Here is a 26335-nt window from a genome sequence, read left to right on the forward strand (position 1 = left end):
ATAGTGCTTGTCTTTTGAAGCGCGCGGATTCCCGGCATTCAGGGGCACAGTTTGCCCCCTCATTGTTAATTTCACCGGCGGTTTTTGACATTTCAAGGACATTTTGCCCCGAGCTCCCATTAATTCCTGACCCTGATTTCCCTCTGCACTGATTATCTCCATGAAATTATGAAATGAGATGCTGCGCCCACGCCTCCGGTAACCAAGGAGCTTGTTAGTCACACTGCGTGATCGCTCCTGCACTTTGAGGAACACTTAAACACACACTGTGAACACACGACAAAAGGGATGGATAACATTTGAGATTCTTGAGCAGGCTTTTGTACTGGATCCTCTCTTCTTCTTTTTTTTGCTGCTTTACCACCATAACACAGTTCATGAGAGTGGTATGTGACTGTTTGTGTTCGCCGTTACAGCCACGACTTCATCGGCGAGTTCAGCACCAGCTACAGAGAAATGTCCAGAAGCCAGTCACAGTTCCATATCTATGAGGTGATTTCCTTCTCTCCCTCACACACACACACACACACACACACAAAGTTTCTCCCAGACTTGAAGCCTGATGGCAATTCAAATCTTAATAAAACAAAACTCTTCTTATTAGTGCTGAGAGTTGAGTCTGCAGTGCTCGTGAATTAGCAGCAGTTCAATAAAGACAGATTAACAGATTAACAATACACATTGTGGTTAGTAGCTGAGGGAAGACGTGGGAAAACAGAAACTCATCTGGCTCAAGGCACACAGGCAGGAATCTAATGAGCCAGATATGGTGATGTAAGAATTCACAAATGAAATGCTCTTCGACAGTGACTGGGGAGTTTCGCGGTGGGTGGACGTACAAAATTCACAGACAGAGGAGTGAAGGCAGAATGTGAGAGAGAGAGAAAAATCTTCTCAAGTGAACGATCGCCAAAGCTTCAATTAGGGAAAAAACAAAGAATTCAACTGTGTCATTCTAACAGGCCTGATATCAGCATCTGGATTCTGATATGTTCATTTGAAGTTCTGTCTTGATATATGATGACAACATCACATTTGTCATTGTGAAGTTCTGGAAGATGAAGGAATGCACAGTATTAAATTCTCTTCCATCTTGAATCCCAACACAAGCGCTTCGCTATCTTGCTGCACTGACAAATTTCAGAGCGGCTTGTGCTCAAAGTTGAACAAATTGGATGATTGCCGACGTGAACATAACTCCTCTCTCTCCTCCATCTGCGGCCAAACCTCATGAACCCAGGGCTCCCTGCGTTTTCTGTGCTTGGACCAATACACGTCAGAACCCGGCGATGGCCTGATCCACTGCTTTTACAAATTGCCACGTCGGTTGTCAATCCCATTACCTTGATGTGGTCATTTACAATGAGGTGCAAAAAAGGATCCTCCACTTGATTACCCGCTGCGCCACCGTCCACTTATACCTTCCGTCCATTTGTCTGCTGGTCTGTTCTTCCCAGCCTCATGAACGCCTTGAGGGTGTCGTCATGGCAAAATGTGGTCCTGGAGGAGAAACTGCCACAGAGAGACAGTTTGGAGTACATTGGCAGCTGTCTGTCTGTCTGTCTGTCTGTCTGTCTGTCTGTCTGTCTGTCTGTCTGTGGACAGACTCAGTCACGAAGCTTCACAGGTTTGAAGTTGAGATCAAAATGAAGGCTTTGCTTGAAGATTGGAGGAGTCAGGCCCCACGAGCACCCAGTTCCCTTTTGCAATAATGTTTTATTGAATACTGTGTACCCTTGGGCTGGGACGTCAGCATGTTGACAGGCTCGGTGGCCGATGTCTAGTTTAGACTTTGTTTAAAGTCAGAGCAGAGCCGGCCCTGGCAATGTTGGCGCCCTAGGCAAGATTTTTGATCGGCGCGCCCCCAACCCCAGGGTGTTTACAGTACATGACAACCCCCCCCCCCCCCCCGAAACCTAACCCATTATTTGTCCAATACTAATCACCACTTGCAATGCAAGAGATTAAACATTATGCAACATCTAAGATGTGCAATATTTAATGATATATAATAATAAAAACATAAATGACACATTAATTACACGTAATAAATAATTCAAGAAAACCTTTTCAACGCATTTTGCACCTGCAACTCAAGGGCAGACCTAGACAGTCTTGGATGGCGCGCAATAACGTGCATCCATTGGTTACTTGCATCCCGTCATGACAGCAGCTCGTGACTGACAGTTCAGGGGCAGTTTGTCCGTTTTTGTAATTAAAAGTATTCAGGGCAATAGAGGGTGAGGACCGAGGGTGGCGACGTTGAGCAGTTGGGTAAAGAAGCCGGAGACGGAGTTCCAGACTTGGGCTGAGTTCAAGGACAGGCCTGCTTGTACCTGGCACTGCCTGCCTCAGAAACTGAGCAAAAAAAAACGACCGGAGAAGGCAAAATCAGATTCGGGAAAATCGCCGAACAAGATCTGAACAAGAAGTACTAGAAGAAACTGGCCGAGTGTTTAAGCACGGTCGAGACAAAACAGCAGTCAGGGCCAGGAGCCGTGGCATGAACTTTGGATGGCGGCCGGCGCCCTCAGCATTCACCTGTACAGCCTATTCCAAGGGCTGAGCACAGACAACATTTTCCATCACCTGGTTTTTATCCCTTGTCAGCGCCGTTTTTCCCCAGAGGGACACATCCCCTCCTCATTGTTATTCAGCAGTTCTGGTGTACGCTGCGATTCACTCTGCGCACCGCACGCGCACACACACACACGCACACTGACGGTGATTATCGAGTGACTCTCACGATTAATTAAGGAGATGCTTCCCTTCCCTCGGACCCTCGAGTGCCTCACCAGCTGTGTCTGAGCAAACCATAAATCACTGACGGTCAAGAGTCAGCAAAGGTGCTTACGAAGCACCACTTGAATCGCTTGGTGTGTAGAGGCACTGTGGCACGTGTTGTCTCCACCTTCTTTCTGATCAGCTCTGAATATCTTCATGACCAGGACACACATTATTAAAAAAAGAAAGAAGGAAAAATCAAATTAGCGATTTGCGCGGAATATCTGAGAACAGAAATTAAATGAAGCTGCTTTCCTAATTAAAGTCAACGTAATGTGGTGATGGGAATACTCCGGTTCATTAAAAAAAAACCACTGACCTCTCATTGGTTTTGCTGAATAGTCCACGTTGATTAAACCGAACAGAGCGGATTCACGTTTCCTTTTTTCTTTTTCTCTCTCCGCAGGTGCTAAATCCGAAGAAAAAAGGAAAGAAGAAGAAAAAGTACCAAAACTCAGGAACGGTGAGTCAGCGGTTTGCGCGGCCCGCTCGCTCGCGATTTTGGTTATTTTGCCCTGTGACACTCACACTACACGTCCACTCTTCTTTATTTCAAATTGTCGTTCACTTTTCCTGTGATTTGTCAGCCAGCGATAATGCCGTCAAAAAGACGGGTGGAAGATGTGCCAGCGAAATGATTAATTGCCCTTGTGACTCCGCAGTTAAAGGAACTGTCTGGAATGAATCTAGTTTCATTAAGCGTCAAGTTAAATCTATTCGTGTGGCCCGTCGCGACAATCGTAGCGAATGAGTGAGTAGGGAGGGGAGGCCTCTTTTGGCCAAAAGTAAAATGATGTGATGCACGGGAAATATTGATCTGCGAGGAACAAAGCGCGAGACGCAGTACAGCGCAGGAGCGCCAGAGACATAACCCGTCACCCGACAATCTGAGAATCAGGAGCCACGCGAACGTGTGTCTGTTAATGTGATCGCTGTGTAATTTCCCACCCTGCTCTGGCCGGCAGGTCACCCTCCTGTCCTGCCTGGTGGACACTGAGCTCTCCTTCCTCGACTACATCAGGGGCGGGTGAGTTCACGTGGCCCTGTGCGGATTCGGCGCGGCTCCCGATCGCCAAATCCAGCTGCGGTCAAGACGCGGCGTCGACTCCCCGGGAGGCTCCCGGGCCGGGGAGGATTACGGCGCCGTGCTTATCTCTCGGCTGCAATATTAGGACGGGGACTGCAGCCGATAACCCGCCACTTAATTGCTCGCTGCCGCATGCTTCTGAGACACGCCATGGTATAATCTAGTGTGATTGGTGATCCCACGATTGATTGATTTATTTGTTCTCTCCCTTGTAGGACTCAGATTAATTTCACGGTGGCAATTGATTTCACAGCGTCGAATGGTAAGTGTGCCCGAGCTCTTATCGGTGGAATCCGTTAAGTGTATCCAACAGATTGGACTTTGGTGGTTAACACTCTTGATCTTGATTGGATGTAAGCTCTTGAGTGATTCCTTATCAGTCCATTTTACTCAATCAGATGACTCTTCACCCCCCTTTTAATCAACCAGAGGCAGAAGCGCCAAAGCGGCAGAAAGTTGGACAATTATTTAAATAAAATCTGTTGCTTTAAACCTCTGGGCACAATTTGATATTTTCCCTTCAAAAATAGAAATATCAAAGTGTTTCCATTTGCATTTCCGACTGGTTACCATGTAGGGAAAGCTTAGGATACCGTCCTCCTACGGTGCAGGGAGTTCAATTCAACGGCAGGCAAAAACAAAACGAGTGATCCTGCGCAGAAGACTCTGTCACAGATGACTGATGTTCTCCTTTTTAGCGAGAGATGATTAATTAAGATAATATTTCGGTGAATATTTCACCTATTATTAAGATAAGGCTGTTTATTTTATCCAGCTTTGGAGACGTCACGGAGATGGGGCGGCTCTCTTCTTTTTTCACAGTCCTGTCTTTGACAAATAATGCTGACATTGAAGGATGGTTGTGGTGTTTTAAAAAAGGGGGCCCCATATTCCTATCTTCTTTTTTGCTTCCAAGTGATTAATTAGGACAAAACTATTGGGGAAGAAAGTTATGACCAACAGCCGCTAAAGGGGCTGCAGTGTAAATCCCCCCAAGGAATATGTCAACGTCAAATATGTCCACTAAAAGTGTTTTTTTGTGCCACTGGCAGGTTCAGATTGTTAGTATAAGCAGGATGGGGTTTCTACCGAGCAACACAAGTGGCAGTACAGAAAGTGGCAGTACAGACAGTAGCAGTACAGACAGTAGCAGTACAGACAGTAAGCGTAAATTACTGTTATCTAGTAGTTGTTTTAGTGTATTTCTGAACTGTGGCAACAAAATTTCTGAGAAGATTTCTCAGATTTACCTTTAGGGGACGGGGACACGCTGCAGCTGTGACTAGTTGTCGTACAAACAGATGGAAACAATACCTGTCGGTACAAATGGGAGAAGAAATCCTACACAGATGCTTTTTCTCTCCTGAAGAAAAATGTTGTTTCAGGAGCAGGGAGACCAAGAGACCTGCTGCAGACAGGGAAGGCTAATTACACTGCAGCCATTTACGTCGTGCTCAATATTGGATATTGGACAATATTATATTGACATTATTGCAAGGTGTTTTGTTTTATGAGTTTGGTGACGTTTTTTCTTTTGGGATCCAGTTGCTAGTATTTAAAAAAACAGTTAAGAACAACCGTCTCATTCCATAACATTGCACAACGCAGTTCGTACATTAATGCCATATTAATGTACCAAAACCATCCCTCACCACCAAAACACACATAGTTTATTGTTATAGATTGTAATCTGAAGCAGAAAAGCAAACGCACTATTTACTTACTCTTGTTTTAGTAAGGTCTGCTTAAAACTGCAGTGTCCATCTGTTTCAGTTAACTTCTGTGCCCTGATTTAAAAGTGAAACTTTTTATTTATGACCCATTTTTAAAACATCTACTTCCTCTGAAAAAAGAATGGACTTCAGTCTGAGTGCCGCAGACTGGCCATGGAAGTGGGAACTTATTTAAAGATTATCTGAAAAAAAGTTTTGCTCTTGTCACAGTGTTTGATCATGATTAACGAAATATACAGGATAACTCCACATCTTTTCTTTTAATGTCACCATTGTTTTTCACAGGGTTTTGGATTAACTTTCATGTATTTATTTTTATCTCTCTATCTCTCTTTTTTCTTATTGGACAAATGAAGCTGAACACTTTTTTCATGACAGAAATAAATCTAAGCAGACGGCTCTGCATTATTTCTGCGGTGCCGCATGTTCAGTGGCGACGTCCTGTTAGTGCGGTGGTTAAGCTGCGACTGCGGCCTCGTACTGTAGAACCATGGCTCCTCACACTAACCACCGAGGTGTCAGGCAACCGGCGAGGTTATTACTGCCTCCAGTGCAGCTGCGCCTTGGGGAAATATTTGTGCAACCAAAACTACGCCCGCGTTTTAACCCCTTTCCACCCACTCCTCTCCTTTATATTTTAATATGACTCACTGCCCAGGGGGAGCAGGCATAATTACAGATTGTTGCTGATGTGTGTGTGTGTGTGTGTGTGTGTGTGTGTGTGTGTGTGTGTGTGTGTGTGTGTGTGTGTGTGTTGTGTTGAATCATTCGGGTCCCAGGCAACCCGTCCCAGCCCACCTCGCTCCATTACATGAGCCCGTACCAGCTGAACGACTACGCCATGGCACTGCGGGCTGTCGGGGAGATCATCCAGGACTACGACAGCGACAAGTTGTTTCCTGCACTGGGCTTTGGTGCCAAGCTTCCCCCAGACGGACGAGTCTCGCATGAGTTTGCCCTGGTAAGGATGCTGCTTTTTCCTCATTATCTGCGTCGTCATGCACACACACACACACACACTTCTGTGTGTCCATCTCTCTAACCTCTATAACATTTTACAAAAGATACAAACATCTGACTATTTACATGTAATTACCATGACCAAACAAAACCAAGGGTAAGAAGACCCTCCCCCCTCTGGTATGGGGCTCGTCATTATTTTTCACAGTGTGAGCCATAGGTCAGTTTTAGCAGGATTGATTCACAGCCTCACAATATTTACCAAATATGACAGCAATGTTTTTTATAGAGCTAAAAAATGCGAAGAGCTTTCTCAAAGTGGTGACCATGAACAGACCAAGTGTCCCATTTGAAGTTGAAGTACACTTCATAACAAGAGTGTGAATAATGTCCTTTTTAGTCATAGTCGAGTTCATGTCAAGGAGTTTCCTTGAGTTTTCCAATTTAGTTTGAGATTTAGTTGGTACGTCAACTTGTTCATTGAATGAATAAGCCAGATGATCTCAAACCAGAGTTCCTTCTTCGGAGGTTCAGCTTTGTACCAGTTCCTAGTAATAGCCTTGAGATCATATTCCACCTAATACCTCATTAGCCTAATGAAATACTGAAACAAATTTATATTTGACTCACAAAGGTAATTCATTTTTTTGGGCCAGTTTTTTTCCATCTTACCAGCCACTTAGTCACGAAGGCCATATAGGATATCGAAACTTGGTGTGTACAGTATGTTCAGGAGATGATGCAGGATGTCCCCACAGTAAGTTTAATGAGGATAGCTCAAAACAATCTCAAAGCAATTTTACAGACAAATATATAGGCCTGTATATCTCTCTATCTGTCTATAGATGGGCCATGCCACTTGCACTAAGGGATCCCTCAAATTTTGGTGAATATTTGCTGGTTTTCCATTTTTCAGCTACTTCAAAATGGCAGAAAAATCCATCAATGTTGGTCCAGGAAGAGCACATTGAGCTGGACTTGTGTGTCAAATTCAAAGTCAATCACACTTGAGGGTCATGACCTTTCCAAAAATAGTGCGACAACATGTAAACCATTGGTTCATCTTTGTTGTGAAGTTCTTGGAAAACCTTCCTAGTTATTGTGCCGAGTTTCAAGTTATATTAAGTTATATATGTATTAAGTTATAATAATAATGTTTGATAAATTATAATGATACATAATAAAATCTGACCTTCCAAGACACAGCATGATAACAAGTTTGCTAATCAGTACTGAAGAGCACAGTACAGATGAAGCTGATGGGAAGGTCATTAGTTTCACCGGTATTGATGGCATAAGTCAAAAGGAGCACCAAAGTCATAAAAATACATTTTCGGAGAACCATGACTGTCATTTGATAGTGCGTAATTCTGTCGACAACGGTGAGATTAGGAATGTCCGAATAAAACAACTTCAATTCAAACTTGGCCTCATCTCAAACTTCTGTTGAATAAGGCATTGGCAACAAACGTCCAGTTGCCTTCATGCCAGCTGGAGGAGCATATCTGTCACAGTGAGAGCGCAGACAACATAAACGTAAACTTACAGTGTACTAGAACTATATGTAAAAGACACACAGCCTGCAACTGGAAAATCTCATACACATAGGATCAATTACAGGCAACAACAATTATTGGTGGGTGGGGAATGCTGCTGTCCAAAAACATGATGAACTTCAGCCAACCAACCAACTGAGGACCCTTTGCCTCACCGCTCCTTTACCAAAAAGTGTGGGAGAACCTACAGAAGGCTTCAGGCGACATCAATGTGAAAGGCCTTCTCGACAGGCAGTGTTTGGTTTGTCCATTCAGGGCCACCGTAGGAGCACGGTGGTGCGACAGGGCAGACTCTGTCGAAGAGGGTTAGGTTTTTAAAAGGCTCATTCTGAACAGACGAAAAGGCAAGGATTCTTAGATTCAGGTGATCATACACTCATGAAAACATCCTTCTAAATCCATCCACTATCCATCCATTGTCTAGCGCTTTAACCATTAAGGGTCGTGGGGGCGCTGGAGTCAATCCCAGATGACATTGGGCGGGAGGCGGGGTACACCCTGGACAGGTACACCACCGTGCAGCCCATAATTCCAAATAATATATGCAATTTCTGTCAATCCTACACATTTTAACACTCCCTCACTCCATCTCTCTTCCTCCTCAATTCCATCCATCCATCCCACACTGCCAGTGTTGACCACAGGTCTCTAGACGTCCCTGACCATCCCTGCTCTCTACTGTTGCATTCACGTGTGGCTCCAGAGGCTTTGAAAGCCATTGCAGCTGCTCAGCGTTGGGTAACAGCCTCCCCCGAGGTGCCAAACCTCCAGACAAGGCGCATATGTGTTAATGTAACGCCACAGCTGTGTAGCCAGAGTGGGACGAGGCCACCCCGGACTCTGTAGTACAGTATCTGTAATTATGCAAGATCCATTCGCAGAGCAGAGGAGTCTCGTGTGCGCTGTTCGTACCCGAGGCCAGCCAAGCAGAGTCAGTCAAGATGCTTTCATACCGAGATAATTAGAAAGCCCAAAACATATGGGTGACATAAATAATGCATTGTGTTCTTCTTCCTTTTATTAAAGCTTGTCAACCAGACATCAGTTTTAACAACGTTCAAAGGATTCTTGGACTGCAGGGAAACAAAAACGCCGCAACAACCCGTGCTTCTATAAATAAGAATTTACTGTAGAAGCCAGTGGATTAACTTCTCATAAACGTCAGTCCAAGACAAATCATGATCATATTTTGTCCAATTGTGGATTCTCATGCCGACAAATTGCCCCTCGCCTGATGGATAATTGCCAAAATGTCTCTCCTGCTAGCCATTCCTCATGCGGAGTTAAAAATGTGAAACGGCTTGCCTCGGGACATTCTTTCGCCGAAATGCTGCAACAGGAGAATTTAACTGTCGACCATTTCCCTAAAATATGTGTAATATTTTTAATGTGAGATTGGATTGTGCGTCCTGAAGGGCCCGCAGCCTTCCAGTGCCCCTTACACTAGGTAATGTTTTTTGATAACATCCAAGTGATATTAATGTTTTGGCCGAGGGGAGGACATTTTTGGGATGTCTCAGAGTACACATGTAATCCTGTTATCCTGCAATTTGCAGCCCCCGTACAAGCCTGTTTTGCCAATTAAATATAATTTCCTCCCAGCTTTTTCCCCATAAAGGGATATAAAATCCACTAATACATATTTTTTTCTCCTTCAGGGTGATGCTGTTTTATTATTCCTTTTGGCTGCACTCTCTGTGAAAATATCAAAACAAAACTATGTTCAATGACACGTTAACTTGGGTGCCGTGGCACAATGTGTGGGGGTCTCTCAGGTGTACCATAGGCATGTGATGCATGCAAGTGATTCTAATTGCCCTTGAATATATTTAACAGAATTTTTTCAAAATATTGGCTGATTGACATGAAATCAGTTAAAAGGTGTGTGTAAACTATTACAGTATTACACGACTACAGGAAAAAATGTCTGAAGATACAGTACTGCAAACCAGCAGCATCATCTTTGTACCTGAAGTTTGCTGAGATGACAATGAAGTCTCATCAAACAATTGCCTAAGAGGAACTTACTGTCTGTCTTCAGTTTGGAGTAGTGGTACAAAGCAAGCCTAATATAAAAGTAAAGCCTTTTTGAACAAAATACTGGAATTATGTTGAAATTAGATGCAAACACAGCTTCCACTGACTCTGGGATTATCAGACGACGACATGCTGTAGTTTTGTAATAAAACCAGAATAACCACTATCTTACACATCCCCCTGTCGAAGTTTAACATACTTCAATACAGTTGCAAAATGGTGGCCACCATGAATTTATATCACATCATGGCATACTTAAAACTTCCAAGGAGCTGTATGCAAAAGAAAGTTATTCTGTGCTCCTCAGCTGTTTTGTCCTCCTGTTTTTTTGTGCAGAATGGTAATCCACAGAACCCCTACTGCAGCGGTATCGAGGGGGTAATGGAGGCCTATTACCAGAGTCTCAAATCTGTGCGTCTCTACGGACCCACCCACTTCTCCCCTGTTATTAACCATGTGGCCAGGTAGGTCCACTGTAATCACAGCCAAGGATCTGGAACATGTAGGCCCACGCACACGCAACACACACACACACACACAGCGGTCTTCCGCTACAATGCCGCAACAAAATGTACAGTTCTTTTTTCCTGAATTTTTCTGGCCTTTTGTGTGAGTGTGTGTGTTTGTACAATAATCTGTGATATTTAAATGAATGTGCTAATATCGCTGTCATCTAAGAGGAAGCAATATTTACCCCAGTAGTTAATGATCTCGAACGATCCTCCAGAAGATGTCTGCTTGATGACAAATGGAAAAGAACATAACACAAAAAACCAAATGCCCTTCTCTGGATAACAGTGAATTTCACACCTCCTACCATTTTACAGACATTTACATTTACATTTTTCAAGTAGAGAATCTACCTAAACCTGATTAGCATGACACATGGGCCCTCAATGCAGTCTGATTTTTACTGGAGCAACAAATTGTAAAGGCAAGAAGCCGCTCTTCCACCGTTTTACATATTGAACAAATCATTTATACATCTGGCAGCTACTTTGGGACTCCGGGGGCCGTCAGAAGCGATCGACCAATTTCACACGGAATAGCCACTCTGATAAAAAGTTGTGTCCTGTTCTGTAGTGCAGTATAGTCTGACTTCCACTCTCTGTTGCCACATCGTGTCTCATGATCCAAAAGAGGGGCTGTAACAAGCACTTTTGCCACCTTTCATCATTGACTTTCAAATCCCATCTCTCCGTGTGAGTGCCGTCCGCCCACTCAGCCTGAGAATAGCTGCGCTGTACAACACTCACGACTAACCCAGGAATGCACCGCGAGAGGAGAAAGGGACGCCAAGCCACGTCGAATATCTATCAGTCCGACTGTTAATGTTGCTCAACATCAAGTCAAAGTCCGGTGACATCGCCTCAAACATTTTGACATAATTATAAATAATCAAATGATGATTATATTTAAGTGTTTTTAATCTCAAAAAAACCTTTAAAAATAATTTGTGGGTCCAAGAACTGGAAAAATTTGATTTAACATTCAATATTACATACATTTTTTTGCCAAAGAAATTACACTCACTGTAATTGGACCATTTGTTCTCAATGCAATAAGTTCATCATTTTATTGATCTTTGGGGAGTCATAGCCCAAATGGGATATTGTTTAATAAGATAATAACTGAAGCAATTAATATGATTTGAGACGGAGGTGTATTTAAGTCTGCGTTTTGATGTTGTACTTTGTGAGGCTGGTGGACACGAGCGAGACAGATGGGGAACAAGAGGTCCAAATGGTTTGCAGCGGTGGTCGAGGGATTCTGTGGCTGAGCTTAAAACACACGCGATAGTGTCTTGTTGCCGGACCCTCCAGGTCTTTTTAGCGGTCTCCAGGCCAACTGATGATCGCTGACTTTATGAATAGTCTCACAACTGCAGCCGGCTGAAGAGAGCTCTCTCAGAGCCAGTTATACTGGTCAGCGGAGTTCTCCCCTTCAATAAAAATGGATAGATTCCATCAGAAAAGAAAAAAAAGGTGAATTAAACCTTTTAATAATGATAATAAAATGCTCAAATTAAATGTTTGTGCAGGGTGTAGAGGCAGAGGTTTTCCTTCTCCCTGTATGTGTGTGTGTGTGTGTGTTTCATCTGTGCTCACATGTCCTCTGACCTCCTCTCTCTTTCCGTGCCAGGTATGCTTCAGCAATGACGGACGGCTCCCAGTACTTCATCCTGCTCATCATCTCTGACGGTGTGATCACGGACATGGCACAGACCAAGGAGTCAATAGTCAACGTACAGTACCACATCACATTTATACTCTGTCTGTGTTTATTTACAAGACTTTGGGCTCTGTTTTAATCCTGCAAGTGCATGAAGGGCGTGTCCAAATCCCCCTTGCCGAGGTTTGCTTCTGTCGGGCTCGTCTCTACAGACCTGGCAGCCACCATACAAGCGGCTAACCAAACGGAATTCACTGTGACATCGCGGTTAGCAGCAGTGCTCGTGTTGTCTCCCTTTTAATTCCTTCAGCTTAACTTACTGTCAAAACATGAGAGGACCCCCGGAGGTTCGGCCACGATTAAGCCAGGAAAAATAGAAATCCCCAATAAACCCACAAACAAACAAACGGAATGAAAGGGAGAATATGAGGAGCAGTCCATCTGGTGTCTTTGGGTTTCAGAGCCTCGCTCTCTCCCTCTTTTTCTCATCTTCGCTAATGAGGGGAGTGAGGGAAGAGAGAGGTCTGCCTGGTCGCACCCCCCACCACCTCCCCATGCGGCCCCCAGCCCTGCTCCTCCGCTCTGATGGCTCCGCTCTGTAATTAGTGTGATCAGAGTTCACGTGTGTAATGGTTTTTTGGGAGAGCTCATATATTCGGAGCCTCAGACGCCTTTGCTCGCTGCGCTGCGGCGCCTCGCCACCCTACCACCCCCTTCTCCCCTCCCCGCCCCTGCGCCCTCGTGTGATGTAATGTTATTGTAAGTAAGATTTGAGAGTAATTATTTACTGGCCCGCGGAGGATCCATGCTCAGGCAAATTGGGCGTCCGTCTAATAACGGGGGAAATTTATGAAACGCTGAAAAGCCATTCATCATGCATCACTCAAACTGTACTCTGCCGTCCCACTCAGCCGAGATCTAATCGACAATATTGCGACGCAGGGTGGCGGTTTGGCTGCTGCTCAGGGCAGGGGAAGACGTAAACGGGAGTCATTTTTTAAAAAGCGGTCGAGCTATGGAGAGATTTAGACGAAGTTGTAGATGCACGAAATTAGAAAGTCATCTGTCTCAACAGTGGGAGCGATCTATTGAGCTCCCTCTCTGTGCGGACTGCGGAACCTCCAGTTAGTAATTCACGGGGGTGTTTCTCTGACAGCCTGCGGTGTTAAAAGATTGCAAATGGGGGGAAAAAGGGATGAACGTTGCTTCCTCCACGCCTTTTCTGATTCGCCCATTCTGTCTCTTCTCCACCCTTTGCAGGCCGCGTCTCTGCCCATGTCAATTATAATAGTCGGGGTTGGACCGGCGGAATTCGATGGTAAGCTGGGCGAAAGAGCGCGTACATATGCGTGCCATTGTGTTCACGTGTGTGTGTGTGTGTGTGTGTGTGTGTGTGTGTGTGTGTCTTTATTCGCATGTACTAATCCTTCGCCCTCATTCGACTGCCTATCTCGCCTCCCACATGGCTCAGCCCTTCCCTCGTGCAGACACTCTTTTCTTCTCCCCTCCATTCTTCTCCTTCCCCTTCGTTTTCCCCTCCTCTCTCCCCCTGAATGCCAGCTTAAGTGGCTGCGAGGATTCTCATTTGTCAGACCAGAGGTGGTGGTGTTTTTCTTTTTTCTCCTCTTCTTTTTTTTTATTTTTATTAAGGAACGAAGAGCCGCGTTCCCTCCCCCCTCTCCCTGGCTCTTGTGTTGCGGTGACATTCGTGTTTACCATTCACGGGGCAGTCCTCAATTTTAAAAAAAAAACGAACAAGCTCACTCACGGTGAGCAATTAGCCCGCAAAGTCAACCGCGGTTAACAGTCGTCGCGGCCGTGAAGTGCACGGTCGCATCACGTCCCCGTGGTGCACACCGCTGGCGCCAGCTCGCACACATTCTCGCATGTCTTCCCTATGTTTCCCCCGTGTGCAGCTCACAGTCCGATGGCTTCGCACTCATCGACTCGCACTCAACATCGTGTACTCATGTTTGGCATTGTCAACGCTCAATGAGGCATGGCCTCGGCAGATCCGGCTGCACGGCGCGTTCGCTCGCCACGGCTGCAGCCGTGGCAGCAGCAGTCACCTGACGGCGTGTGACAGCTGTGCTTCCCTCTCCTCAGAAATGATCGAGCTGGACGGCGACGAGGAGAGGATCTCCTCCCAGGGACGGTACGCCGAGAGGGACATTGTTCAGGTACGGAAGATATCGCCGGAGACGCGGCGGAACCGGCTGGGAGCTCAGCCCAGTGTTCCCAGGAATCCCAATGTGGGATTTATGGTGAATGAGGAAAAGGTCACGGCGTTTGACCTGCTGTGCTCTGGTTGGCATCACTTCCCTAAACCACATCCCCTTTTTTTTCCTATGTCCTTTTTCATTCTTTTCTCCTCCGTCCCAATCCCCTACCTGGTATTTTAAACATCTCATTCTCTATTCCTCTCTGTTTTTCCCCTCTCCTCTGCTCTCCTTTCCTCTCTTTTTGTGACCTTCCCTGTTTCCTCTCCCCTCCTCGCCTTTCCTTTCCTTTCCTCAGTTCGTCCCTTTCAGAGACTACATTGACCGGCGAGGAAACCACATCCTCAGCATGGCTCGTCTGGCAAAAGAAGTGCTCGCCGAAATCCCAGACCAGTTCCTGTCCTACATGCGGACCAGGGGCATCAAGCCCGGGCCCCTGCCACCTCCGTACACCACCTGTCCGCCGCCAGCTATCCACCCGCTCCTCGCCAGACGGGTAAGCCGAATTTAAAGGCTGAAGCTTCGCTCGGACGCCAGCCGGCCAGCCAACCCCGTTGGCTTCTGCTCTCTTCTTCTCCGATTCTTCCTCTTCCTGCTTCTCAACGGAGGCTTTTTCGAGCACATGGTGAACCTCGCCCGCTCTCTCATGTTCCACTTTCGGGAACGTTTTGGCTGTCAGAGGCGACGCGGAAAGACCCCGATTGGGACGCTTGCCTCCACTTTTGAGAAGGAGGGACTTTCCCCTCACTGGACGGAGGTGCAGGCTATGGAGAGTCGTGGCGGTGGTTGAGGAGGGGGGTGGGGGGGGTCACCTGACTGCACCACAGAGACTGAACAGGACAGTAACTGACCACTCGCAGCCGTCCGACCAAAAGGGTCCAAACTGTGGAGGCCCCCTTTTGTTCGAAGCACTGCTCATCTGTTTTGCTATTTTCTATTTCCATTTCCCCTGTTCTCTCACAAAATGATATGTACATGTTTACAAAGTTGAGGTCTGGAATGGAGACGTTTTTCAGGAAGAACTTTATACCGATTAATGTGAAAACCTTTCAGATTCCTATTTTTTGCGGCCGCAGAATACTGAAAGTCGGGACTTTGTACTAAAGCGGTTCAGGCCCCGGTGCCACATTCTTCATAACGGTGTTTTTTTGTTGTTTTTCTTCTTTTCTAAATAAATGGAGCATGTGCTAGTTAAAGAGACGCATGCACTCAGGGCTTTGTCCCTCCCACACAACCCCCCACCAACCCCCGCCACCACCACCACCACCACTGTCATGTTCCATCAAGAACAAACCCATCACCCGCCTCAAATCTTCCCACGCTCATACCTTCTGCCCCGTCCACCTGCCTGGACTCAGGGGGAAGCTGTGCTCCCTGGGAGTCTGGTCAAATCTCATGCAGCAGGGACTCGAACCAGCCTTACTCTTCGGTCGGAAAAAAAACGCTAATAGGTACCGTGTCGTCCGTGGGTTCTGGAAATGTGGATCTCCAAGCCCAGAAGTCAAAAACACACATCTCACTACCGAACCTGACCGTGTGTGGCGTTTTAGAGTCTCTTTATTTTCGCCAAAAAAAAAAAAAAAATAACACTGTATTTAGAATTGTAGCATTTTATTTTTGTTTGTGTCGTTTTGACGTCTCTCTACCTCACACTTTGGTCAGTATTGCCAAAAAAAATGTTGATTTGACAACAAAGTGTTGGCGTGTCAGTGATTTTTGATACGCCCGTTCACGATTTTTAACCTGTCACACCAAGTGTTCACAAAATATTTGCCAAACTGTCTTTCTGTCGAATTACAGCACTTTGGTCGCTATCAGATTGGGTGACTCGCACCTCTGTGGTAGCATCACACTGTTAATGTGTGCACAGAAAACCGAGACAACACAGCAAAATGCACACATGGTTATGGATCAAATTAATGTGAGCACAGTCTTATTTTTTTAGCTCCGTGTTGTCAAACGGCATTGTGACTAAAAGGTGAAGCCAATATGTCCAGCAGCATGTATCTAATCATGTCCTCAAGGGTAAACTCTACAGAAGACCACACTGAGATTGCTTTTAGCAATGAAGAGTGCTCTATAAATTTATTCTTATTATTATTATAGAAGACCCGTGCTGTCGGTATCAAACACACACGATCCGGACGTTCAGAGAGCAAATGAATCGTTTGCGGTGCAGCGGATGACAGCAGCTGTTCTTCCCTTCGACTCACAGAAGTTACAACACACTCCAGTGGTAATCTCCTCCTATTCCCACAACACCTCTTTAAGCGATTCAAACTGGTCTGTCAGCATTGTGCTGTAATACGGCCTTTTGGAAGCAAGTAAATAGAAGAGGAAAATAAACAAGCCGGTCGGATATCTTGTGGGTGGGTAATGAAGCAATGGATAATCGTGCAATATTAAAATGGACACATAGAGCTCAGGTTTGTGTCTCTGTTGTTTCTGTGGAGGATTTTGTACACGAGTTAAAGGTGACATATTAAGTTCATATTCAGGTTCGTACAGTTAATTTGTGTTACCACTTGAAAAGGTTAACATAACACTAATGTGCAGAAAAGGCATCAGTGTTCTCACACTGCCCATTCCTGCAGCTCCTCTTTTCGCCCTCTGTCTAAAACGCCTGGATTTCTTTAAGCCCCTCCTCCCGATAAACCCCAGTCGGCTCTGATTGGCCAGCTGGCCCAGTCTGTTGTGATAGGTCAACTGATGACAAAATGTGTAGGAAATGTCACGCCCCTTCACCAGAGAAGTGGAGATTCTCAGATTGCAAGCGAGGTTACACAAAAGAGTCCAACTGTGACATCAGAGTGGGAGAGAATTCTGAACCAGTTGTTCAGAACCAGGCTGTAGGGTGAAGCCAGCTCACAAAAAAACAACAGGGTGGTCTTTTTTCACAGTTTGAGGGGCTGGCAGGCTCCACAGATACACACATGTGTGTGCACAAACACTGAAAATAGTGAGTTTTGCATAATATGTCACCTTTAAAGTGTAAAGCTAAGAGCGAGATCGCTGAAGTAGCAAAGGAGAGTTTGGTTGCAAGCCAGAACTGAAGCCTTGCCTCACAGTGGACATAAAAACTTGGATGTGGCAGAGCACCAACAAATGTCAACAGAAAATTGGCCAAAAAATGTGAGGTTTCAGTCGTCACAGTTGTACAGGTCGTCCTGAAGTTGGTCATGGCGTCTTAAAAAACTCCTCACCACAAATGATGAGGTCCAACATTACCACAGTTTTTGATCAAAGTTGGAATAGCTTTGCATATTTGGTAGATTAGTAGACCCCTGGGTGGGTCTCAGTTGGACAAATAGACACTGAATTACACCACTCAACGTTTACTCATGTTGACGCCACTGTCAATGTAGAACTGTTCAAACCAGAACTTGACAGTCCTGACGAGGCATTTTAGCCTTTATTTGTGTTAAACTAAAATGAAAAGGAAAAAAAAAACATTCAAGCCCCTGTTTTTCCCAACCTAATTTTGATAAGTCTGCGGTAGAATATTTTATGTTATCAAGATACCTGAAGGCTTTAAAGTAAGTTTTCATGGGTTTTAAGTTGATAACTCCTGGCAACCATTACGACTGCTTGACTAATCTGTAAATCACTAATTGGTTTGGGCGAAATGCCCCAGTAGCATAAAAATGCATAATAATAAACTGGATTTATATAACGCCTTTCAAAGTACCCAAAGCCGTTTTATAGGCACGAATAGAAATAATGCAATGCAGTTTGATTATTCAGTTAATTGCAGCACTCTGTGCGCCGTCTATGTACCCCATTGGCAATGCTAACTTTTTTTTTTGTGACAATGCCATTTAATGCTTTCCTAGTGGACATTTTGACAGGTCTTGTTCAACTTCCAAAAAGGCTAAGGCACAGTTTCTATTAGATGCCGTCGCAGCTAGATCCGTGGTGGATGTCCGCAGCTCTCAGCCATACTTCCTTATGTTGGCTGGTTGCAAAATGTCTTAAAACCTTTTGGGATCATGAAACTTACTACAATGGAATGGTTGTGGGTGTGACTGTTCCGAGTCCAAGCTTACCACAGCTGCTGTCCTCTGCAAAGTCTTCTGAGCTTCTGTATTTGATAATTCAAGCCTTAGGTGTCAGCTGATTTTTTTCCTTTTTAAAGAAGGGGGGAAACACTCCAATCTAAAACAACAAGTACTTGCACTGTCACTTTTTCGCCATGTTTCGGGGTGAAACTCAAATGCAACCCTGCTGTACTGCCCAGCAATGTGTGCATGAAAACTTAAGTATGACTTCAAGGAAAAGCACAAATCATTTCCTATCAGACTACGGCCACCTTATCCAGAGACCCTTTTTTCTTACAAATGTGTGAAGAACAGCGTTTATACATTTTACTGTGTGTCTGTGTGCTACAAACTGTAGATCTTGTCGGTACTTTTTCAGGCCCTATTCAGTCAAGGAATCAATTTTTACGACCTTTTTTTGTAAACCCACGCCTCAAAATCATCATACACTTGCTTACTGGAAACGTCAACTTATGAACTGCTTGTTAAACAATTTCTTAGGCATTTATACACTGTACGAATCTTGGCCTTTTTTGTGTATTGCTCAATATACTGTATGTGTAATGCTGCCTCTTGACTGCTGATGTAAGTATTACATTTTATACGGAGGCCTGTAATCATATTTAAATCATGACTAACAGGCCTTATTCGTGTTTATACATAGGTTACTCATATTTAAATCATGAACGACAGGCCTGTATTTTTTTATGTGAACGGGTAGATGATAATTTGTATATATAGCTTAGTGTGTGCAAGATTATTCAGAGTAGACCTGGTGATCAAGTACACTCCGTAGCGAAATCTTCTCTGCCAAGTTCAACATATTGTTAAGCGTAGCATCACTTTGTTGGCTGAGACTCAATCCAAGAGAAAGCTGGTCATTCAGTTTGACTGAATAGGGTCCCTCCGTGTGGGGAGAGCTGGTCTGATTTTGTACTCTTCTGTGTTTTTTTGTTTCACTTTTGGGACCCTGTTGTCGGATTGCACAATGTAGCACTGGTCTCAAATCGGACATGAAACTGAACCAGATGAGACCAGATCAGGCAGGAAAAGTCTTTTTCTATATGTAAATATATATTCTGTATATTCTGCAGTGTGTTTTCTGGAAAGTTGACTTGCAGCAGACAGCTGTGACTCTCTGACTCCTGGAACACGAGGCAGGGCCTTTCATTTATTCATCACGACACGATGTCATCTTCATCTCACACCCACACCCACACCCCCGTTTTCTACTGTGCATCCAGTACATGAATTTGTACATTAAAACATGCATGACACTTACATAACGAGGCGAGGTTGGAGTGAAGATTAAGGCTTTCCCGCTTGTCTTCTCAGAGAATCAGTGGTTTCAGAGATAAAGTTACTTTGTATTTATACTGGGATCTGTGCGACCATTGGCCGGGTTTTCTCATCCTTCTTGGATTATACACATGTAGAAACGGCCTCAGAATAAACCAACCCTGCTCAGTAAGGCCTCTAGATTTGCAAGTGTAATCATGGCATCAATGTTAAAAATGTATAAATGTGCATCTGGATCCAGATGTTCATCAAAACAAAAGGAAATAAACATAGTGATAGACAATCATAATGAACATGATCCAGATTATTTTGTATGAATTGCAGTTGATCGCGTGCGAAAAAAAGTGGAATTACACTAAAACTTCCATCAAGCGACGTTAAAGAGACTCTTTTAAAAATGGATTCCCAGACTTCTGGATGAGGATCCGCCAAAAACACAGTGACTTGCAACTAAAGTTGAGAAAACTAACCGCTTGCTATGCCCGTTACTGATGTTACTCCTGGCGAGTTTCCCTTTCTCACAACACGCAAACACAACGGTGGCAGATTTACAATTGAAATTCATCCAATTTTTTTTTTTATATCAATGTATAATATATATAATATTCATTAAAAAAAGAGTTTATGTTAAAAGTAGGACCTCATCCTGAAGGCTGACTGATGAGTGTCGCCATAGTGAAAATGATAGAGCCGGTCTCTAGACAGCCCCAAATCTTCTGCCGTTCAACAGCAAGACAGAGCTGCCATCACAACTCGGTTTTTTTTTCCCCCCGCAAAGTCAAGAAAACCCAAATCTTTAAATTCCCGGTATCACAGTCACTATAGCGACAAGCAACACTCTTCAGCGAGGAAGTTACTCCGCTATGATTACGCGAAAAATGTATATGGCAGCACGCAACCACGGTTTGACATCAGGGAAACACATTACGAGAGGTTGAGAAACTCTGCAAAAGCCACGTATAATACTTCTACATGACGACCACAGTATTCTATAATGTACAATATGACAGCATTGGGTTCTTGTCTTGGCATGCATGGATTTGCCCCCCGGGAAGAGGACATGAAAGCTGTTTGCATAGGGACCCGGTAGAGTCGGAAGGTCTTAACATACACTGATGGCTGCGACGAGTGAAGTCCCTGTTCCTCTGAGGCTCTGTCAGCGAAGGGGAGTAACGATCAAAAGCATCTATTTTGCCGGAGACTTGTCGGGAGAGGAAAAAACACAGTGGACAAACAAGCTGTAATGAAGCAGGCTTACACCTCGCTGCCTCGCGCCGCTCATCGCTGCATCCATAGTGTGTCACTCTGCCAGCGCGGCGCCGTGTCAAGCATGCCAGGCCATATGAACGCCCGTGTACTCTTCACACATTAGAACGTGAAAGCTGTTTACTGTACCTTGTAATATTAACAAAGTGGTTTTTGAATCGAATGCTCGTGATGAATCTCCTGTTTTATCCTGATGTTTTTTTTTTTTAAAAACAGCATGCGTTGAGTTTGCACGTGTAGGTCTTTTCTGACAGAGATGCACCGGTGGGGTTTAATAACATAATTGTAATACAGTACGTAATACACTTTGCGTGTTATTTCAGAGTATTTTAGAGAACGTTTTTTGCCTTAAAAATCTCACTGTTCAGTCTTGGAATTGTGCGATGCCTTCAGATTTTTCTTTGTGAAGACTGATTCTTATTCTCTGACTCTCATTTATTTGGGGGGGGGGACTTTCATGCAAAGCCACTCCTCTGTCAGACTCATCTCGGCATCATTGTCTCAGACCCAGTTTGTTGAAGTGATGTGAATAAGAGGGCGGATGATCCAAACAGAGATGAACTAGGCTGCCTCATTCTCAGCCGAGCGACTGAATCATCCGGCTGGAAATAATGTTGTCCGGCCTCAAAACAAACAGAAACCCAAATCCATCGGCTCAATCGTTGTCCTCCCTCATTTTGAATCCCAACAGGGTCGTTCATGTTTTTTTTGCATGATGCTTGTTATTACACTAAATGAGCAATCAGAAATGAAAGTTGTCCATCGATTCATGGCATTTACTTACAATCAGTTCTGGGGATGGTGAATATTGCAAGACTGCACAGTTTTGACTATTCTAATTGGAAATATGGATGCCACAAAGCATTGGTCTGAAATGATTATTTCTGTACGAATTAAAGTGTTTAAATAAATATTCATATTAAACTGTGCCTGTGCTTTATTTTATGCCCAAGAAAGAAAGTGAATTGCAACTCGCTTGGGGTTCCTCCTAGGTCCATGGGGAGTCCACGGATTAAGGGAGAGTAAATAAGATAAGATAAGATAAGATGACCCCTATTGATCCCCCATAGGGGTAATTCAAAATGGACACTAACCTCTTACTGCACATGCCACGAAGCAAACAAAGCCAACAATGTAATAGTCGTATCTCAATGCTTCTCCACCCGGTTTGTGGCCTTGGTTCTTTTGTTACCTGCTTGACCAAAAGACTAATACAAAATATCCCTTAACCAAATGGTGCATTCATTTATGGCATAGTCAAGAGACGATCAGTCACTTTTAACAAATACAGTGAACTTAACCGATGAAAAATGCTGGGGATTGCAGCATTTATCACCATGCTTTTTTTTTTTTTTTTTTACCAGTTTTCCATCATGTGCTGAAGTTAATTTTTTTATCGTTCAAAAGCATTTGACACTGTAGATCATTGCCTGCTCTTACAGAGCCTCCATAATATTGGATTTGATATTAACGCATGTAACTGGTTCAGGAACTACCAATTGGAGAGACAGCAATCTGTTAAACTAGGAAGATACAATTCTTTTATCAATACAAAAAGGCGTTCCACAGGGTTCAATTTTGGGTCCAGTCCTTTTCACTATTTACATCAATGATATTGTTTCATCTTTTGTTAAACGTCATGCCCATCTGTACGCGGATGACACGGTGTTGTATTATGTTGCTGATTCTGTTCATCTGGCAATTGAAACCTTACAGCGTTCCTTTAACATTCTGCAAGAGGCTCTTAATGACCTACTAAACGCTGATAAAAAAAAGTTCATGCTATTTTCAAGAGCCAGAGATATAGATGATGGTAACCTTAATATTTCCACAATGAACGGACTTACTATCAAGAGAGTCTCAGAATATAAATATCTCTGCATCTGGATTGACGAAAAGCTTTCATTCAAATTTCCCATTAATAATCTTTTGTGGCGACTCAGGCAAAAAGTTGGCTATAACTAAATCAAACCATAAGTATTATTAACGAGGCTGGTTACTATGATCAGACAAATCCATTGTGTCTAAATTGCCAATGCTTTGAAATTATATCATTTAGTATATTGTAAAATAATGCAAATAATAAAAATCAGAGTCACTCCGAGAATGTGTACAAAAGTTTATTTTTTAATACAGGAGAGCGAACATGACCTGAGAGGTATTTGCAAGTTTCTTGTACAAAAAAAAGAGATTGAAAGAAGATGTGTTTCTCTTGTTGGGGTGAAATTGTGGAATATATAAAAATGTGTACATCGCTTTTGGTTTCTAAAAAATAGTGTACTGCAAAGCTATTTTGGAGGATTACAAGTGTGAATAAAGTCACAGCTTTAGACAAAGACTGCTTAGACTTTGTTTACACTGTTTATATTCTTTACACCTATTCTACAGTGTGTGAAGATGACTGAAGAAAACATTCATCTCCAGCCGGTGCCAGGTGCACGGCATGAAAAAAGGTTGTCGGCACACCGACCTGTTCAAACCTTTTTTTTTTGTCAGGCTAACATGTAACATTAAACTTTGCTGTTTTAGGGGAACTTGGAAACATGAATTATGTAAACGAGGATTGCTCCAGACTGAGCAACTTCAAGCTATATTGCAATATGTTATAGTCGGGGGGCTCCTGCTCCCTGCGTCCAGCTGTCTTGTGTCGCTAAACTTATGATCAAATGGCAATTTCCATATACCTAAAATGCAGTAATCGAGTTTGGAGGAGGCACGTCCCTTTATGTGTCGACGAGTGATGTTTACAAACTGCACATGCAGTGTTGTGTGGTGCGGTCCGCACCATGTTTTTGTTTTCGATTCACAGAGCCCGGACTCAGCCGAAAACCCCCCGATTTTTTTCTTCTGGCCCCCACACAAAAGCGACAGCCAACGGACGGTGGAAAGTGGAAATATTCGCATATATTTACAGAAAGAGTATTGCATTCGAATCGCGTACTGCCCCTTTAATGTTAATTTCTAACGACAGTGTTACCAGCCGTCTGATCACTTCTTTGCTTTTGGAGCAAACCTTGAAGACAGTTATTGCACCCAGCAAAACATGTTCGTAGTGATCTGAATATGATGGTTGCTATTTCACAGGTTGACTATTTCTGACCTATCTTAAACAGCAGCAGAAGCAGTAGCATTCAGCCGTTACGTTTCCCGTATGTCAGAGCAGATCGGGGTGCGCCTGCTCCGCTCCTACATCAGTGTGAGACGGCCTTTATTGTGGCGTTTTCCACACTAATTTGGAAATATGGCTTTCGGGTCGTCCGACCACAACACACCCTCACAAACCGCTTCCTTCAAAGATTTAGAATCACGAATCTCCATATTTTCATTTACCTTAGCCTTTCGTATATTCCCAGCAATCAATTTCAACAACGGGAGGACTCTGGCCGCTTGCTTGTGCTTCAGTTGAGAAAGCATTTGTGAAAACGTTGGTACCTCCAAACTCTCTGATCAAAATGAGCCTTTGGGAAAATGTCCCGTGGGTCTGAAGGCTTTTGGAAAGGGGGCTACGGCTTTAATATGTTTTCGCACGACAACGGCAGCAGTCAGATTTCAGGGTTTGCTCCCCCTCTCTCGCTGAGCCATCTTGAGTTTTACGGCTGAGCGACTCCTCGGCGCCCCGTCCCTTTTTTGCGTCCTATGACACGGACATTCTTTGTACACGGTCACATTTTAGGGAGTCGCTGCTTTAATTATTTAGCACCGCGAGGTTGGACCAAAAAAAGCTCTCGGAGCACAGAAATAACTGAACGTTAAGGTACCATCTGCTCTGAGGAAACGAGACCTTCACATTCGCCATTGCCTTTTAAAAAAACCAAAACAGGGTTTTGTGCACGAGAGCATCACACAAATCTTTTGCCTTGTGCGCTGTATTTCTTTTTTTTCAGTGATTCACAGAGCGGACCACCCAGTAAGTGTGTGTGTGGTAGTGAGTGTGTGTGTGGGAGTTGCTGCCTGCCTATATAAATACACAGTGTCTCTATGAAATCTGAAGCTTTTCTGCTTTATTATCTGGCACAGTTGTTACACGCTCGAACCCAAATGTCCCGTGACAGCTCCACTGGAAACGTCCAGCGGTTGGAGGCCGCTGGCCGGGATGGATATGAATTGTTTGCCTCCTGCTCTTCGGCATGGCGACCACACAATCGTTGGATGCTGCGGCGAAGTGATCCGACACGCTCAGAGCGTGGGCTGCTTTGCAACAAGTGACAGTGTGCTAATTACAGCCAGTCGACTTTTATCTCTTGCGTCGCTTCAGTCCTGTCCAAGATTTTAATGAGCGCTCATTTCTTTCCGCGCTGCATGTTTGTCTGCATATGACTTTTAACTTCATGCCGAGTTATTATCATTATTATTATTATAGTTGCCTCCCACTTGATGCTATAATCAGAAACTTTAATTGGCACTGGAAGCCCCCCCCACACACACACACACACACACACAAGCACCAAAAGTATGTTAGGAATAGGTTATGTTATGTAGCATGATTAATGTGATGGGACTGATTAATGATAATAATAAAAAATATATCTAAAAATGATGATTCATAATAACTTTTGATTGTGCGGTACCTGTTTACAAACATAAAAATTAGACATAAGCAGTGGTGACTAATTGCTGAGAAATAAACCATCCGCAATTAAAGCAAGTAGTTGAAAAGCCCAATGAGGGCAAATTAAACAATTTTAATCTTGTCATTAAAACAGCTGTAATCAACATTTTCACCCCGACAGTGGATCAAACGGCACAGGGGTTGCCTAGTGACGGACCCACTTTGAGACTTTGTCTACGTCTGCGCTGTATAAATTAAATTAAAAAGGAATATGCACCGCGGGGAATCGCGAGTCCCAGCTTCTCTCACCACAGGGACCACCTGCATCGCCCGTTGGGACTCTGAAAACAATAAAGCAGACTTGAACAAGCTGGGCATGAATCTAATATCACTGGATCCATGGGGGGGGGGGGGGGGGGGACTACTCGCATCTCCTAGCTGCCATCTCTGCCAGTTTTTATTTCCCCCGTTCCCCTTTATAAGCTCATCAACTGATGCCTATTGCACACTTGCAATAGGTGGTGATGAGCAATGGAACGAGGAACGGTGTGTGTCCAATTTTGATGACACACACCGCCTGGCACACAAACACACACCGAACCCCGCGGAAGGCAGCGTCTGTCCACTTGACTCAGA

The 26335-nt window shown here is 44.2% G+C and overlaps 1 protein-coding gene across 5 annotated transcripts in view; it reads left to right on the forward strand.

Moving 5' to 3' along the window:
• Positions 1 to 17093, forward strand: part of LOC118315733 (copine-8-like) — a 58313-nt gene extending 41220 nt beyond the window's left edge. For 4 of the 5 annotated variants that reach the window (XM_035643253.2, XM_035643255.2, XM_035643256.2 and 1 more), the window contains 10 exons: positions 417 to 492; positions 3191 to 3247; positions 3750 to 3811; positions 4087 to 4133; positions 6384 to 6565; positions 10494 to 10621; positions 12300 to 12402; positions 13590 to 13647; positions 14436 to 14509; positions 14847 to 17093. In XM_035643253.2, the coding sequence (XP_035499146.2) occupies positions 417 to 492; positions 3191 to 3247; positions 3750 to 3811; positions 4087 to 4133; positions 6384 to 6565; positions 10494 to 10621; positions 12300 to 12402; positions 13590 to 13647; positions 14436 to 14509; positions 14847 to 15059 (1000 nt within the window). In that variant the 3' untranslated portion in view covers positions 15060 to 17093. The remainder of the gene's footprint in view (positions 1 to 416; positions 493 to 3190; positions 3248 to 3749; positions 3812 to 4086; positions 4134 to 6383; positions 6566 to 10493; positions 10622 to 12299; positions 12403 to 13589; positions 13648 to 14435; positions 14510 to 14846) is intronic. The other variant, XR_004794921.2, reaches the window with a different exon arrangement.
• The last annotated feature ends 9242 nt before the right edge of the window (positions 17094 to 26335 follow it).

Source organism: Scophthalmus maximus, chromosome 7, assembly GCF_022379125.1.
Source record: "Scophthalmus maximus strain ysfricsl-2021 chromosome 7, ASM2237912v1, whole genome shotgun sequence".
Classification (NCBI taxonomy): Eukaryota; Metazoa; Chordata; class Actinopteri; order Pleuronectiformes; family Scophthalmidae; genus Scophthalmus; species Scophthalmus maximus.